The 17,306-nt window shown below is 41.1% G+C and overlaps 1 protein-coding gene across 3 annotated transcripts in view; it reads right to left on the bottom strand.

Moving 5' to 3' along the window:
• TCEANC2 (transcription elongation factor A N-terminal and central domain containing 2) overlaps positions 1-17,306 on the bottom strand; it is a 47,036-nt gene that overhangs the window by 24,492 nt on the left and 5,238 nt on the right. For 2 of the 3 annotated variants that reach the window (XM_034653085.1, XM_011220408.3), the window contains exon 3: positions 11,523-11,664. The exons of the other annotated variant lie outside the window; for it this stretch is intronic. In XM_034653085.1, coding sequence (XP_034508976.1) covers positions 11,523-11,664 — 142 coding nt within the window. The remainder of the gene's footprint in view (positions 1-11,522; positions 11,665-17,306) is intronic. 3 annotated transcript variants of the gene reach the window in all.

Here is a 17,306-nt window from a genome sequence, read left to right as displayed (position 1 = left end):
CCAGTCCCCTACCGGACACCTCTACCTGCTTCTTTCACAAGTACCTCAACTCAACACTTTTTAAAAATTTATTTAAATTCAATTAGTTAACATATAGTGTATTATTAGTTTCAGAGGTAGAGTTCAGTGACTCATCAGTTGTATATAACACACAGTGCTCATTATTACATCACGCACCCTCCTGAATGCCCATCACCCAGTTACCCCATCCCCCGATCTGAAGAAACCCTCAGTTTGTTTCCCATGATTAAGTAACTCAACACTTCTAAAATGGAGAATGGAACTCATTATTAACTCCCTCAGTCCCTCCTCTGTACTTCTTGTCACACAATGGGACCACCATTCACCCATCATGTCAGGCTCCTTAACATTTTTTTTTTTTTAAAGATTTTATTTATTATTTATTTGACAGAGATAGAGACAGCCAGCGAGAGAAGGAACACAAGCAGGGGGAGTGGGAGAGGAAGAAGCAGGCTCATAGCGGAGGGGCCTGATGTGACTCGATCCCATAACGCCGGGATCACGCCCTGAGCCGAAGGCAGACGCTCAACTGCTGTGCCACCCAGGCGCCCCTCCTTAACATTTTTTATATCTTTTCCTTTTCCTCCTCACCTCCTCATCCTCCTCACTGCTACCCTAATTCAGGTCCTCACCACCTCTCTGCAGGTTTACTGCAGAGGCGTACTAACCAATCTTCATTGCCAGACTGGCCTTCTCCAACTTATCCTCATTACTCAAGTCAAAATAACCTTTGGAGGCGCCTGGGTAGCTCAGTCGTTAAGCGTCTGCCTTCGGCTCAGGGCGTGATCCCGGAGTTCTGGGATCGAGCCACGCATCAGGCTCCTCCATGGGAAGCCTGTTTATTCCTCTCCCACTCCCCCTGCTTGTGTTCCCTCTCTCGCTGCCTGTCTCTCTCTCTGTCAAATAAATAAATAAATTCTTAAAGAAAAAAAAAAAAAACCTTTGAAAAACACAATTTGAGGGGTGCCTGGGTGGCTCATGCGGTTAAACATCCGCCTCTTGTTTTTGGCTCAGGTCAGGATCCCAGGGTCCTGAAATCAAGCCGGAATCAGGCTCCATGCTCAGCGGGGCGTCTGCTTGAGATTCTCTCCCTCTGCCCCTCCCCTGACACACACACACACACACACTCTCTCTCTCTCTAATAAATACATAATTAAATCTTACCCCCTTACCAAAAGCCCTTCAATGGCTCTCTCCACTGCCCTCAAATTAATTCCTAAGTATAACATTCAAGCTCTCGATGACCTGTAAGCTCTTTGGCCTTACCTCTCACCTTGTCACCCTCTTTCCTCCCTCCGGTCACTCCCAGCCCTTCTGCCCCTTTGCCTTCACACACTACGTTCTAGTCATGGAGAGCAACTTGCAAGTCCTTGTTTCAGGTCAAGCTGTCTGGCCTTCTTACATTTCTGTGCCTTAGCTCACATTGTTCCCTCTGCCTAGAATGTTTAAATGCCCACTTTCCCCTCTAAACTATAAACATCTTGAGGGCAGAACCCCATACCTTACTCCAAGTTATAGACCCAGCTCCTGGCATGGCGCCTAGCACAGAACAATCAATAAATGTTTGCTGAACTGAATCAAACAGTTAAATAAAAACCATTTACATTTGGCTTTCAAATTGCTTTTGTACTAACTTTTGAATATGGATGCAGTTGATTGAGAAAATCACACAACTGCAAACAAAATAATGGAACTATACTATAAAGAACTGAATCCAAAGAACTGAATCCAAATGGAAAGTTTCTAATTCTTACCCATTTGTTAAGAATTCTTCCTGCTTACTACTCCAGATTGTACGTGAATTATCCCATTTAATTTTTATAACTAAACAATGAATTAAATACTATTATTATATCTCCTTTTACAAATGAGAAAATGAAGCTCGGCAAAGTAACCTGCCCAACATTTCATAGCTACTAAGTGTTAAGCCAGGATCTGAACACACACGGTCCGACTCCAGAGCCTGCACACTTAACCCCTAATTCCCTGTACCTCTCTGTTATTAGGGACCGGCATGCAGGGAGTGTTCAACAAAGCTCTGTGGAGATAATGCTGTTCAACTTCTTGCTGTTTCCAAATCAGAAGAGCACAGGTCTTGAGAGATGGCCAAAGGGCAGAAGGCTTCAACTCTCAGGCCAGGGCAGTGGGGTCACCTCACAGATGCCCCAGAGGACCCCTACCCAGACTGGTCAGGAGGTGCTGCCAAACCAGTGAAGCCCCCCATGAAGGGCAGTACTGTAAGGGACCCCAGGAGGATTTGTCAGCAAGCAGGTGATAGCAGGAAAGGCAGTCGGTCTGGGGCAGGAAAAGAGAAGAGAGGGGGTCTAGGAAACCCTCTTCTAGAGAAAAAACAGAACAAAACAAGACGAAATAATAAATTTTAGATCACAGAGGGAATTTCACGGTAACAATAACGACAGTTAGCCACTGTGCTAAATGCTTTCCCTACCTTAACTCGTTTAAGCCTCCGAATAGGTAGGTGCTGTTATGATTCCCCATTTTACAGGTAAAGAACCCAAGGAACCGGAAATTCAATGACTTGAGGGACATGGCAAGTAAGAAGTAAGACCAGGTTTCAAACGTAGGCAGTGTGGCTCCAGGGCCATGCTTTAACCCTATACTTGTGCCCTTGGTGATCACACCGTCCTACCTCTTCCTGAATGAGATGAAAAAATATGAGGCTCTGTGACCTTTCTCCAAGGTCACAAGTTGGTCAGTAGCGATATCAAGGAAGTTAATGATCTGCAAAGTCATTATTTGCTCCATGAAGTTTAATTTTAAAGCAAGCAGTGCCATTGGCTGGTCTTATGATCTAAGTCAAGATCTACCCTTAAACCTAAGTCCCGTAGGTTTAAGGGTAGGGATTTCTGCATCCCAGCACACTGGCAGGACGAATTCCCCGCAGGAAGCAGTCTTTTGCTCATTTGACAAATATTACCAAATACAAAGTATGTACCAGGCCTTGTGCTAGACCCTGGGATAGAATGTTGAGCAAGACAATCCTGCACTCAAGGAGCTCCAGGTAGGTCTAAGCATAGGAGAAGACACCTAAACAAAACAAAATACACAGAAGTGTTACAGGTAGGTCCAGGATCCTAGGACAGTATTCAAGGGGAACCCCAGGGAGGGTCAAAAGGATAGAGGAGTCAATTCAGCTGGCAAAAGGGCCAGGAAATACCATGAAAAGAGGCAATTCTTGTCTTGAGACTTGACAATGCTTCAGGAAGACAGGACTCACACAAGAAGCACACTGAAGAAGACAGAACCTGAAATGGCATATGGTGTAATTTAAGAGTTGTGGTAAGCAAAATAATGATCCCCAAGGATGTCCATGGCCCAATCCTCAGAACCTGTGAATATGTTACCTTACATGGAAAATGGGACTCTGACAAGATAAAGATTAAGGACCCTGAGATGGGAAGATTAGCCTGAATTATCTAAGTGGGCCCAATCTAATCACACAGGTCTTTAAGAGTAGAAGAGACAGAAGGCTTGTGTTGGAGAGATAAGATGTAAGAATTCGACCCACCACTGCCAGCTCTGCAGATGAAGGAAGGGAACCATGAGCCATGGAATGCAGGTGCTTCTAGAAACTGGAAAAGGCAAGGAAACAGATTCTTCCCTAGAGTATCCAGGAAGGAATGCAGCCTTGCCAACACCTTGATTTTAGCCCGACAAGACCTGTCTTCTGACCTATAAAACTGTAAGATAATAAATCTGTGTTTCAAGGTTTTAAACCACTATTTTTGTGGCAATTTGTCAGGGCATTAGTCAATAGAAAATGAGTACAGGAATCTGTAAGTAGTTCAAGATTGGTGAAGCAATGATAATCTATGGGACAACTTGAAAAGAAAAGGCCATCTGAAAGGTCCCTGCCACTAACTTACTCCATAGCCTTGAGCAAGTTAAATCAGAAACCCATTCAATTCCCCCACTCACTAACTCATTTATTCATTCAACAAACATTTTTAGCTTCACATAGAAGACTGGGTTTCATCTGGGTCTTGAAGGGCAAGCAAGAGTTTACCATGGACAAAGGTGTACCTTTAGGTTTCAAGAGGTGACATGACATGGTGTAAGTACATCATAGCTTTGTCACTTATTATTTGGTTTTCTGACCAAGGGCAAACTACTTCAAACTCTCTAAACCTCGGTTTTCTCACCTGTAAAATGGAGAAAATCATAACATTTCCCTCACAAAACTGTTATCTGGATCAAATGAGATCATAGATGGGAAAGTACTTTGTGAGTATAGGGTTTTTTGCTGTGGCTAACCAATCATAAATGAAAATAAGACATCTCTGAAATCAGATCATAGGACATATAATTTTCCCCATAATATTCATATGTACAGTATTGCAAAAGGGGGGCATGCTTGCTGACCACGTTAAGAGGGCAAGGCCTGATTCCACTGCCCTACACCATACCCCTTGCCTACTTATTCCTTCTATAATAAAGGTATCTAGTCACAGAGGCCTTAATTCCCTGCCCAGTCCAAAGGCTTTTGCCCAGCCAGCCCTTGACTTCCCAGACCACTTGAGCAAAGTGAGATCACACATTTCTCCTGCGTCTTAAAACACCCTCCTCCTGGGTCTGCATGTCATTGTACTGCCCTGCCTCTCTCCCTCTTCCGCTTTAATTACACTCCCTCTGTCTCTTCACCGCCGCCTCTTCCTCCCACTTCCCTTCCCCCCACAGACATTCTCTCAGATCAATCCTTTAGCCTTTTCTTTCACATTTTACTCAGAGAATTCAACCACTTAGATGATTGTAAGCAAACGCTTCGGGGTGGATGACTTCCAAATATGCATCATTTGTCTTAAATCTCTCATCTGCACTTCAATCCCACAGCTCCAGCTGCCTGTTGGACATTTCTACCTAAAGAGTTAATGTCAGAGCAAAATCCTAGGGATGTTGACTAAAATGGGAATACTAGGAGAAAACTCCCATTTGGGGTACATAAGAAAAAGCACTACATTCTGACTTAAAAGAGGTGAGTTTGAGCAGATGGCAGAACCCAGGGAAACGCTCTGATAAAATAAAGGCACATATGGCCAGGGTCCAGGGCACAATGGCAGTCTGTCTGCTAATCAGGAAAGAACCCCGCCCCAAGAGACCTGGGCTCTCATTACATTTCTGGTGCTAACCTCACTAAGTGGCCCTGGATAAGTCACTTCATCTCTGTGGGTCTGAGTTTCTTTGTTTATAAACTGAAGTAGCTAAATGGATTTAAAAGTGTTATGACATTGACTTTATAGCATTCAGAAAGAGATAACAAAAATGATAAGATCTCAACAGAAAATGGACAAATCATACAAACAATTCACAAAAAAAGGACAAAGTGCCAATAAACACGGAAAACCATTCATTCTATGCAGCAAATGAAAACAAGATGCTATTTTTACCTATTAAATTAGTAAGACTTTAAGAAAGTAGCAGGAATATAAATCGGAACATTTCTAAAAGTCTAAGATTCAAAAATTAATGAGGACAGGCGATGCATACCCAAGAGTCACCTGAATTAAGTCACCTCGGTTAAACTGGAGAAGTGGACAAGCTCTCTGGTTAGGTATTCTAAAGCAGCTGACTGAGGTCTGAGATTTATGGAACAGCACCTTCCCTTAGGGGAAAGGGACAAGAATGAGGAAACAGAGAAAGGCAAGAAGCAGGATATATAAAGCTAGAAAGAGCCATGGAGAAAATCTTTGCCCTTGTCATTTTCACTGATTTGACCAATATATCCAGAGCTGCTGCTATATGCCACACTAATGTTTGAACGCACTGGTGAATAAAAGGGCAACGTCCTGCGGACTTAGAATTGCTAGTTAGCAAATAAAAAACAAAGAAGTAAATAAATGAGTCATTATAAACTCAGATAAGGGGTATGAAAGAAATAAACATATAAAAAGAAATAAACATAAAAAAGAAATAAACATATAAAAAATAGACACAGAATTGGGAACAAGTTCAGCGCCATTTATGTCAACAGAAAAGAGAGTAATCAGTGTTCTCAAGTTCACAGTTCTGGGAAGATGAGAAATGAGACAAGACGATTGGATTTGGATAGAAAGAAATCACTTGTGTCCTGCGAGGGAAGAATAGTGGTGTGGAAGAAGCCAGGACAGAAAGGGTTTAATGAAGGAGTGGGAGGGGTAGAAATGGGAGTTGTGAGTATCAATCATTTTTAAAGGAAGTGGTTATAAAAGAGAAACAGGTGCCTGGAAAAGGTGGCAGACAATTAAAGGGTCAGAAGGCAGACAGAATGAGTTGGAGGAGGGGACAACACAGAGAAAGGCACGTTGACGTCCTCACTCCCTCTCACTTCCACAGTCAACCCTTGCTGAGGTCAGTCCATTCTCCCAGACAAGGTTCCTCTGTGAGCCTGTCACTCAGCAGGTTAGCATCTCCCTGTTCCAAAAATCAGAACTTTCTTTCATCCCATATCCCCTTTCTGATATTGCTGTCTCTCTCTTTTCTTTCAATACAAAACTTCTTGAAAGAGTTGTCTACTGTCAGTTTCATTTCCTCACCTCCTCCTCTCTCTTCAAGCTTCTGCTCCTAACCTTGCCTTTGAAACTGTCCTTACCAAAATCATTAATGACCTTACTTTGTAAAATCCAACTTGCAACTTCTAGATTTCACTTATTTGGCCCTTTGACAACAATGGACATGCTGACCTCCGCCACCCCCCCACACCCACTCACCCCTGGCAAATACCCCACTCCTTCCCACTGCACGACAGCATTCCCTGTTTCCCTTCTGCTTCTCCGGTCACACCTTCTCAGTTTCCTTCTACAAGTCTCTTCAATATTGGTGTGCCTCAGGATTTGGGACTTGGCTATTAGCTTTTCTTATATATTCTCCCTGGACAAGCTTACCTATTTCTAGTGCCTCAATTTCTAACTATATGTTGATAATGACTCTCAAATATATATTTACTGTCTCTCCTTAGCTTCAGCCTTATACATCCAACATCTTGTTGGACATTTCCTCTTGGATGTCCCACAGTATGTCAAATACAGTAAGTCTAGAATTGAACTTATTACTCCTCACACGTCTATGGTAGTAAGTGGTATTGCCATCCACCAATTTGTCCATATTAGAAACCTGAGCCTCAACTTTCATTTCTTTCTGCTCATTCCCAACATCCAATCAATGTCTATGTCCTCTGGATTTTATTCCATTTATATCTCTCGATTCCAAGCACACGGTTCCATCCCCATGATGATTATCCCATCCAGGCCACTCTCATTTCTCACCTAGATGTTTTAATTGCTTCTTAACTGGGCTTCCTGACTCTAGGTTTGCTTCTCTCCAACACTTTTCCCACATGGTAGACAGATTTTTCTAAAATGCAAATCTGAATACATCATTCCTCCACTCAAAACCCTTCAATAACAACCACCTATTATCCTTAAGATCTCAGGCTTCATGGTGGACTAATGCTACCCTTGCATTTCAATAAATTAGATTCTGGATAACAGTCACCTCGTTCCCTCCTCCAAAAAAGTAAGCAGAAGCTAAAGGAATAGGGTTATCCTAAGGGGTGATGTTAATAGCAATGCTGCTAAAACACTTAACTTTGGGCCACTGGTTAAGTGGGAGAGCTAATCATGGGACTCTGATACTGAGCTGGGATCCTTGCAAGGTGTGCTAGAGTATTCCAGGTCAGAATTGGTTCTTGACTACTGGCAGAAACTAAAAAAATGTTAATCCCCTCTAGAGGGAAGCTCCAACCTAACCCCACAGAATTCCCATTGATTAAAAGGGAAAAAATGAGTTCACAATTAAAAATCAACAAGCACATGGAAAGGCAAGCATCATGAGAGTCAGAAGAAACAAAGATTTAAATCCTCAAGGACTATAAGTACTAGAATAGTCAGATGAAAAATACAGAAGAACCATATATTAATACTTAAAGAAATAAAAGGTACAGGGCAGCTTGGGTGGCTCAGTGGGTTAAGAGTCTGACTTTGGCTCAGGGTCCTGGGATCAAGCCCGTGTTGGGCTCTGCACTCAGCAAGGAGTCTGCTTGCGAAGTCTCTCTCTCTTCCCCTCTCCCTGCCCCCCCCCACAGGCTTTCACTCTCTCTCTCAAATAAATAAAAAAATCTTTAAAAAAATAAAGAAATAAAAGGCACAATGACAAAGATGTACAAATACTACTGAAAAGAGACAGACTTGGGGGGGAAACTTGCAAAAATGTAAAATGGCTTTGAAACAAAAAACTCCATGAATGGGCTAAATAGCAGATCAGAATGAGCTGAAGAGAGAATTAATGACTTGGAAGATATATATTTGAAGAAATTTCCTGCGATTCTGTCAGATAAGGAGATAGGATGATGACTGATAGGCTAAAGGGTTTGGAAAATAAAACGTCTAACATACTTCTAACTGTAGAATCCCAAAATAAAGGAATAGCAAGGGTAAGAGAGAGACACTTTTGATGAGATAATGGCTGTAAAATTTCTACAAGTGAACATAAATCTGCAGATCCAGGAAGTAAAATATATAAGAAATAACGTGCTACGGTAGCCACTCTACTAATAACCTCCAACGATCCTTACCTCTTGGTGTTCACAACCCGTATGCAGTTGCCCCCCCCCCCCCCAATTTTNCCCCCCCCCAGATTTTACCTGGGTTGGTCTGTGTGACCAAGAGAATATGACAGAAGCGACAGCATGCCACTTCCAAGATTAGGTTATGAAAGACACTGTGGCCTCCATCTTGGTTGTTCTCTCTTGGATCACTTGTCTGTCATGAGCAGCCATAAGGAGAGGCACCCACGTGATGAGGAACTGAGGTCTCCAACCAGCAGCCCTATGAGTGAGCCACTTTGAAATGCTCAAGCCCTGGGGAAACTTTCAGACGACTACAGCCCCAGCCAACGGCTTGATTGTAACCTCTTAAGAGACCAGTGAACCAGAACTACCCAAATAAGCAGCTTCCAGATTCCTGACCCTCAGAAAAACTATGTGAGATAACAAATACTTAAGCTGCTAAATTTGGGGGTAATTTTTACCCAGGGATAGATAAGTAATACATATACTAAGGCCAAACAGACTTACAAAGAGCCTTCTCCATCTGGTCTAGACTGTCTCTCCACTTTCATTTCTTGCCACACTCTTTCCAGCTTATTACATTTCAAGCACACTAAACTTTTAGTTTCTGGAGTGCATCATGTTCTCCCCTACCTCCAGCCCTCCATACAGCTCACATGATGTTACCCACTGCCTGACACGTTCTTCAACACCTTCTTCTCTACTTCCAATGTGTATTCTCTGTTGGCTAGCTTCTACCCATCATCACAGCACTCATCACACTGTATGATAAAGTCCTGTTAAATTGTCTGTCCTTCCATTAGACTGCAGGATCCAAAAAGGTGGGGACAGTATCTGTCTCCTTCATTATTATGCCAACACAGTTCCAAGCACAAAGAAAGTAGTCCATAAATATGTGTCCCTTATAGCCCACACGATAAGGACAGGCAAGATGCTAAAGGTGGAAGAATATAAACATTCTCAGGCAATGATCCAAATGAATCTTCAGCCTAGCAACTGAAGTAACCACAAAGGAACCAAGAAACCCCTATATTCCACACAACCTCAGGTTTAGGGAGGGCTTGGGGTAGGGTTAGGACTTAAAAGTTGGATACTTTCCAGCTCCTCCAAAGTCAAGCCCTCTTGTTATGGTTTCATTACGATCCCTGAATTGAAATCTATGAACATTAGACACACCCATTCTTAAAAGCACACTCACAACTGTACTCAAAGGACAAATGGAAATAATTTTTTTAAAGTCACCTCTACGCCCATCATGGGGCTTGAATTCACAACTCTAAGATCAAGAGTCCCATGCTGTACTGGCTGAGCCAGCCAGGTGCCCCACAAACAGAAATATATTTTTTATTCTTTTTTTTTTTTTTTAAGATTTGATTTATTTATTCGACAGAGATAGAGACAGCCAGTGAGAGAGGGAACACAAGCAGCGGGAGTGGGAGAGGAAGAAACAGGCTCATAGCAGAGGAGCCTGATGTGGGGCTCGATCCCATAACGCCGGGATCACGCCCTGAGCCGAACGCAGATGCCTAACCGCTGTGCCACCCAGGCGCCCCCAGAAATATATTTTTTAAAATGATCATCTGTTCTGTATTTATAGGACAATTCCTGCCTATTCCTTGATTTTTAAGGTCTGATCAGAAATGGTATTTGTTGTATGTGCCAAATATGAACACACACACACACACACACACATATACACACACGTCATAAAATATTAATCACTAGTACCCTCTACTGGTGGAGATACCTTATCAGCTCATATGAATGGTCTTATTGCCCTCTAGTGACCACAACCTATTAAGAAAAAAACCCAGCAGCAGATGGGAGAATCTCCTTGGCTATAATGATAGGGTTTTATGTTCTTTAAGCATCTAATTTTCTGAGATTCTGGTTTATATTACAGGGGTGCAACTCTCAAGACTCTTGGGGGGCCCTCTGGGGGATTTCACATAGCTCTTGCCAGCTGTTAGCGGCAGTCTGAAGCTGCTCTCTCTTTTGCTTCTCATGAACAAGAGGTCAAGGGGAGGCAGAGAAGGCAATGGTTGCACCAGCGAGGGCAAGAACAGCAGCTGTGAATGACTACCTTGGACTCCCTAGGGAGCTGGGAGCAGCTTGGGGAACACATGTTGGCCCTCCCTCGCATGTTAGTCACAGTTGTGTACTGTACTAAAATGGCAATTCAAAGAAGTCCCTGACTTACCTTCTAAACATCTCAGTGCTATAATAAATGATGTAGCGGCAAATGTTGCTATCATTTTGTTTTTACAAACCACACTCTGCAAGTTATTTCTACTCAAGACAGAAAAGCCAAGATTTAACATCAAGATTTAGCTGAAATGTCATCTCTTCTATGAAGCCTTTTCTGAATTCCTCAGATGTAAGTGACTGCTCTGTCCTTTGTGCCAGCGTGTACCTTGTACAGATCAGAATGATATCCAGGATATTATTTATAGGCTTTTGTTTATAAACCTACCATATTTTCTGCTCCTGATTGTCCACATGCTTGTTTCTTCCACCAAACCCTAAGTTCCTTGAGGTCACAAACCATGTCTCAGACATTTCTGCACACCCAACATCAAATACACTCAAAAAGTCATCCTTAGATGACTGCTGGTTACCAGTCCATGAGTTAAGCACAGAAACTGAAGCAAGCATTTAGAAACTTTAATAGCAATTTGACACAGTAATTCTGTATCTGTTGAATAAAAAAAAAAAAAAGTGGGGCATGTATTTTGTATATTTTCTTTTCCTGGAAATTTTTATTATATATTATAAAAATATTGGTCTGCAACCAACGGAGAATTTTTTAAACAATGGTCCTTCACCACAGATAGTTTGAGAAGTGCTGATATGATAAATAACTTACTGTTTGAGGGAGGGAAGAAAGGAAGAAGGAGGAGACAAAATATAAGCTCTTTCATAAAATTCAGAAGGAACATACCTATCCTTGTTGATTTTAACACTTCTCTGGAGGGTATTTTCTTCTTTAATTCTCGTAAAGCTTCAACTAGATTCTCTCTGGTCTGACCAGGAAGCTCCAACATAGTTTTCCATCTTTTTATGTCTTCTATAACCACAACTCTCTGGGAAAAAGAAAAGTCATTTGGAAAATGGAACATTTTCATTAGAAAAACATCTGCCTTCACCTGAGCTAATGGGGCTCCTATTGACATATGAATTATTGATTATGACCTGAACCAAAGCACAGCGTGTATGATGGCCCCAAATGATGGGTAATTGCTTAAAAGCAGGTCCCGCTTACTGCAAATCAGGAAGAGAGTTACATCTATTAGGAAAAGTGCAAGTTTTAATCTAACCATGTCAGACACTGCTGGGCACTTAGCAGAGAGAGGCAATAAGGATGAGAAGAAAAGAAAAACGATACTAAGGTGAATCAACCCTATAGCTCACTTAAGTGTCTTAATTCACAGGCAAGGACAGAGAGCAAGGAAGTCGTAAAGCCATATTTATTTCAACAATAAAAATCATACGTCAACAGCTCCCCACTTCCTAGATGATAAAATGCAAACTCTCTTATTTGAAAAAAATTTAAAAACTTCAAACACATTTATAATTGAAAAAAGTTAACATTTTGAATTTTGCATGAAACAACAAATACATTTTAAAGTTTGTCTCCTTACATCCGTCACTAAACTCTTTCCTCTCCTGTTTCTAAAAGAAATCACCACCTCAAAGTTGATATGCATCTTTGCATTAAATGTAAAATAGAAACAATTAAGGCATCTGGGTGAAGGGGATGGGGAAGTTCTATGCGATCTTGCAACTGTTCTGTAATGGTGAAATCATTTTGACTAAGAATTTTTAAAAAATTGAACTGAAAGACAAAATAATAAAGTTGCTTTTATAATCACAAAAAAAATCTTATCTTGCATGGTTACTACCCTGGGGGAGGTAGGCCCAGTTAGGGAAAGGAAGGGGGCACAGACAGCTTCTGGGATTCTGGTAATGTTCTGTTTCTTGATCTGGATCCTGGTGACACAGGTGTGTTCACTTTGTGAAAATCTGTCAAAATGTACACTCATGATTTGTCCACTTTTCTATATGCAGATTATAGTTCAATAAAAAGCAACTAAAAAAAAAAAAAGGTCTCAAGTCCCTTCCCTAGCTGGGGTCTGCTTCCAGCCTAGCAGCCCAAGGTGGGAGACATCTGACTCCTCTCATCTTTGCTTCCCATCCTCCCCCATCTGCTTGTTTGCTTTGACCTCTCACCCTTCCAAGTTTGAAGCTGGGAAAAGGACGAGCAGTAAGGGACAGGGAAAGCCTGTCCTTCTTCTGTGATAGTCCACTGAATCAGGTTTTAGTGTGCTCTCTAGACTTGGCAGATGTGCAAAGCTGACTCTTTTTGTCATGTGGGATGCTTCTGTGGTTCCTTGGAGAGCTCGCATTGTTGAGACCTCACCTACAGCCCTGGTTAACGTCGGCAATACCTCTTCCAGCCAGCCGACGACAAGTCCCCAGTTTTGGGCAAACCACTTTACAAAGACTCTCTGTAGGGGTGTCACTATCCTTGCAAAGATCCTTGTGAACCTAACCCCTTTAATTCTACTCCAGGCCAGCCAGCATTTTCTCTGCTGTGCTCACATCTTTGCCCTGAAGAATTCTAAGGGTTAACAGCCTTCCCATGCAGCCACTCTCTCTGTTTTAGACCTTCCCAGGCACAGGTCTAGTCTCTGTGTCTATCCACCAGCTCCAGGAACAGAGGTCAAGTTCTCCAAGTGAAAACACCACAGCCCTCCCACTTTATCCAAAGGAACTCTCTCTTCTCTCTTCCTTTATTTATTTTCTCCTCTCTTCCCTTAACTTCAACATTCTTCATAGCCTAGGGTAGGTGATGTGTTCAGGATTCCAAGATCGGTCTTCATGTACTGCCTTCTCAAGTTCTGCAGTCTAGGGTCTCATCTGGGAACACTCTGCTTTGTTCTCAGCCTTTAGGTGCTTTAGCCAAAAATGAGATGAGTCCTTTGTTATGATCTGCTACAATATAAAGCAGTATCATTAGTGTTAAATGGTTGTAAAATAAATAAATGAAACCAGGTAAGGGGATATTTTCATAGGAAGAAGGTGTGAAGTATAAATATATTATTCTGCAAAAGGCTTTTTTCACTCATTATATTTTCTTGATTCATTCATACTGATATATATAAACCCAGCTGATCCATTTAATAGTAATGAATAGTGTTCCATTATTTTTATATATAAATGAACTAGAATTCTAAAATCTCTTCCCCTAATAGCTATTTAGGGTCCCCCCACCCAATATTTTTCCAGTTATAAACACTGTTTGGATGAACGCCTGCCTATGACATATTCAATATTGTCTTCCATGTCTTGACTTTCAATTTTTCTAGGTCATTATGCTTTAAATAGCCTATGGTGGCTTTATTTTGACCCCATCCGCCATCCAATCTGAGAATTTCTATCTTTTAACAGGCATGGCTAATCCATTTGCATGTATTATGGTTACTGATAGAACTGGATACACTTCCTCTTTGCTTCTTTTCCTTTCTTACCTTTAACAGTTTAAATTTTCTTTGATCTTGTTTTTCTTTACGGTTTGGAAATGATACATTCTGTTGCTATCATTTTAGTGTTCACCCTCACAATTTTTAAGATGTAAGCTCAGTGAAATCTGTGTCAGTATCTTCCTCATAAGCCTCTACTGTAGAAACCCCTATTAGAAACATAAATGACTTGTCTGTCCTTCATGTACCATAACTGTTCTTTCATATTTTCCTCTATTTCTCTGTGAGGCATTCTAAGTGATTTCCTCACATCGAGCTTCCAATCCACCATTTCTCTCTGTAGCTATGCTTCTCTACTTTTTACCTACTCAATGTGCTTCTGCGTCAGCAAATAATTTTTTCATCAGACGACTTAATATTTTCCTCAAAATCTGCCCACTTTCTCTTCATACTATCCCGTTCTTTTCTTATAATTTCTAGTCTTTTATCTCTGTGAAAATTCACATAAAGATCTCTTTGGGGTTGTACTCTTATCGCTACTTCTTGGGGTAGAAATGCTATTCTTTATCTCTGTCTGCTCATTTTCCCACCAGGAAATTAATTTTCTTGGAGAGTTTGTAATTTTGACCATGAGTTCATCTTCAATGGAGATTGTTCTCTATGGGAATCAGGTGCCCTAGGTTGTGAGATGTTTTAACAGGGAAATCTCAAATTTGCCTTGGCCAAAGCCTCTGGATTTCTCTGTTTCTATACCAGTTTTTATGCTATTTTTTTCAGTTTTGCCCAGAGTGTAAATTTAAAACTATGCATAGTAGTAAGTGTGGGGTCCTAATTTATTGTAGTCAATTCTTTTTCCATCCAAAACCCATGAGAAGATCACAGTCTTCACGTTGTTTCCTTGGACTAGTGGACGGAATTTTTCTAGTTCATTTTTCACAAACATGGTCGACCTGTTTGGCTCCCAGCTGCAAGTGGGAATTATTAGCCTGAGGTCTTACCTGCAGTTCCCATACTGGCCCTAAAACCTCACACCCCACGCATTATATCTGGTTTCATAAAATTGTTTAGCTTCAGCTCCCACCTAAAGCTCAGGGTTTGAATTTCCTCTCTCTTCCTGGCATCTGAGGATTTCTCTTTCCTGCTTTCAAGCTCAGCTATGTATTAGAGACTTTTTTATCCAGCATTTCTATATGGTTGGAATGAGGTTAGGGATTCCACATCAGACCTTTCCAATATATGGAACTACAGAAACCCAAAGTCTAGCATGGCATAAAAGGCCTTACATGACTTGGCTCCTGACATGTTTTTCAGCCTCATAATTTGCTCCAGCTACAGCAAACTATTTGAACCTGCCTAAATGAACTGCAGTATTTCACACCCTGTGTGGGATGCTCTTTTTTTTGCCTCAACCATATGATAAACACCTGTTTATATTTTAAGACTCTTTTCACGTATCCTCTCTTCTATGAGGCCTTTCTTGACTCCCTCCTACCAAATTTGACCACACTCCCTTTTGGGTCCTCTGTAATGTGGACATACTTTTAGTACTGTATCTGCATTTTATGCATATACTTTTTTATAAGGCTGTCTTCCCCTCTATGAGCCATTTTAGGGTTGGAACAATTTATCTGTCTATCTCCACTGCACAGTAGGTATAATTGAACAAAGCCATCTCTACCCTTAAGGAATGAAGTCCAGTGTAGTTTTCAGATCTGAAATTTTAGTTCAGAAATAGAACTACAGTCAATTCCAGAACAGAAGAATTCCATATATATCCAAGAATGTTTCCTTATTTCTGTCCAAATATGGGTCCCCAAACAGGTATTTCAAGTTGTTCTCTGAATTATTTAGAGGAACAAGGGAAATGGACACAAGGTATCAAAGGGGGAGCCACATGAATAGTGGAAAGGTTATCACCAGAAAGAATATGTGCTGTCTCCTATACCATCTGGTCTTACAGTTGTGGATGGTTGAAACACCAAGTTTGACAAGATGGAAACCATCCCACCAGAGGGGGCGGGGGAAAAATCTATTGGCTGCTCAATACTACAAAAGGAGCAAAGGTTTACAGAGCATTCTAAAGTACTAAACCTAAAAGAATTAGCATATCCTAGAATCTTTCAATAAACAAAAATCTCCTATTGCAACCAAAAAAACAAATCACTTTCCCTTAAGGGAGTAAGAAGAGATTAACCAAATTAACCTTTACCATTCAAATGTATACTACACGAGCTCTATTGGGTCTCACTTTTATTCAATGTGGTAAGACTATGGCAAAATTACTTGTAATAAAGTGATAACAGAAGTACAATGTTCCTAATATTCCAAGATTTTTTATACCTTCTCTGCTTGACATTCAGAAAGCTCCCCTTTCTTAGTTCACCCATAGGGGGCAGACAGTGGAACCAGACTGTCTAGTTCAAATCCCAGCTCTGCCACTTACAGCTGCATAACCTTGGGCAAGCTACTTAATCTTTCAGTGCCTTAGATTCTTCATCTCTAAAATATAAATGATAAAAGCGTCCATTTCACAGAGCTGTCATTAGAATTTAAAGAGTTAATATATGTAAAGCACTTAGCACAATTCGAGGCCCATAGAAATGGGCTCAATAAACGTTGGCAGTAATGATTACTATCACTCTCATCATCACTGGTCCCAGCTCTAGTTTTCCTACACAAGCTTCTCCTTTTCCACACATGAAAAGAGGAAATTATTGATCAGTTTTACTGCATGCCTGGCACAATGCTTAGCCCTTTCGATATGCATTTATCTATTTAGCTCTCCTAATAACCCTGCAGGTTAGATATACTTATTTCTGATGTTACTGACGAGGAAACTGAGGCTTGAACATTCAGCAGATTCTTGGCATTTAACTGTGATGCTGGTGTGTGGGAATAAGTGACTTAGTAGAGAAGATCTAACTCTCTAGAATTCAAATTTAACTCAACTTAGTTTTAAGTTGTCATCGTGTACACATACAGTAAGCATGTGTGTGCGCACAAAGGAAAGAGAAAAGCAAGTACCGCTTATTAAGTGGTTCTATGTCACTACTTCCCTCTACCTAGCCAAATCTTTTCAACCCTTTAAGGTGCTCTGAGCACTAAAACAGACACTGAGCTCCTTCCTCTGAACTCTTAGCCCTTACTGTCTAAACAACAATTTTGTAATGGACCACATATGATTTTCTATCATTACTTATTAATTTCTTATAATATGATCCCCCAATAGGAAATCCCATGAG

This window comes from Ailuropoda melanoleuca, chromosome 2, assembly GCF_002007445.2.
Source record: "Ailuropoda melanoleuca isolate Jingjing chromosome 2, ASM200744v2, whole genome shotgun sequence".
Classification (NCBI taxonomy): Eukaryota; Metazoa; Chordata; class Mammalia; order Carnivora; family Ursidae; genus Ailuropoda; species Ailuropoda melanoleuca.
This window is presented reverse-complemented; position numbering and strand designations above follow the sequence as displayed.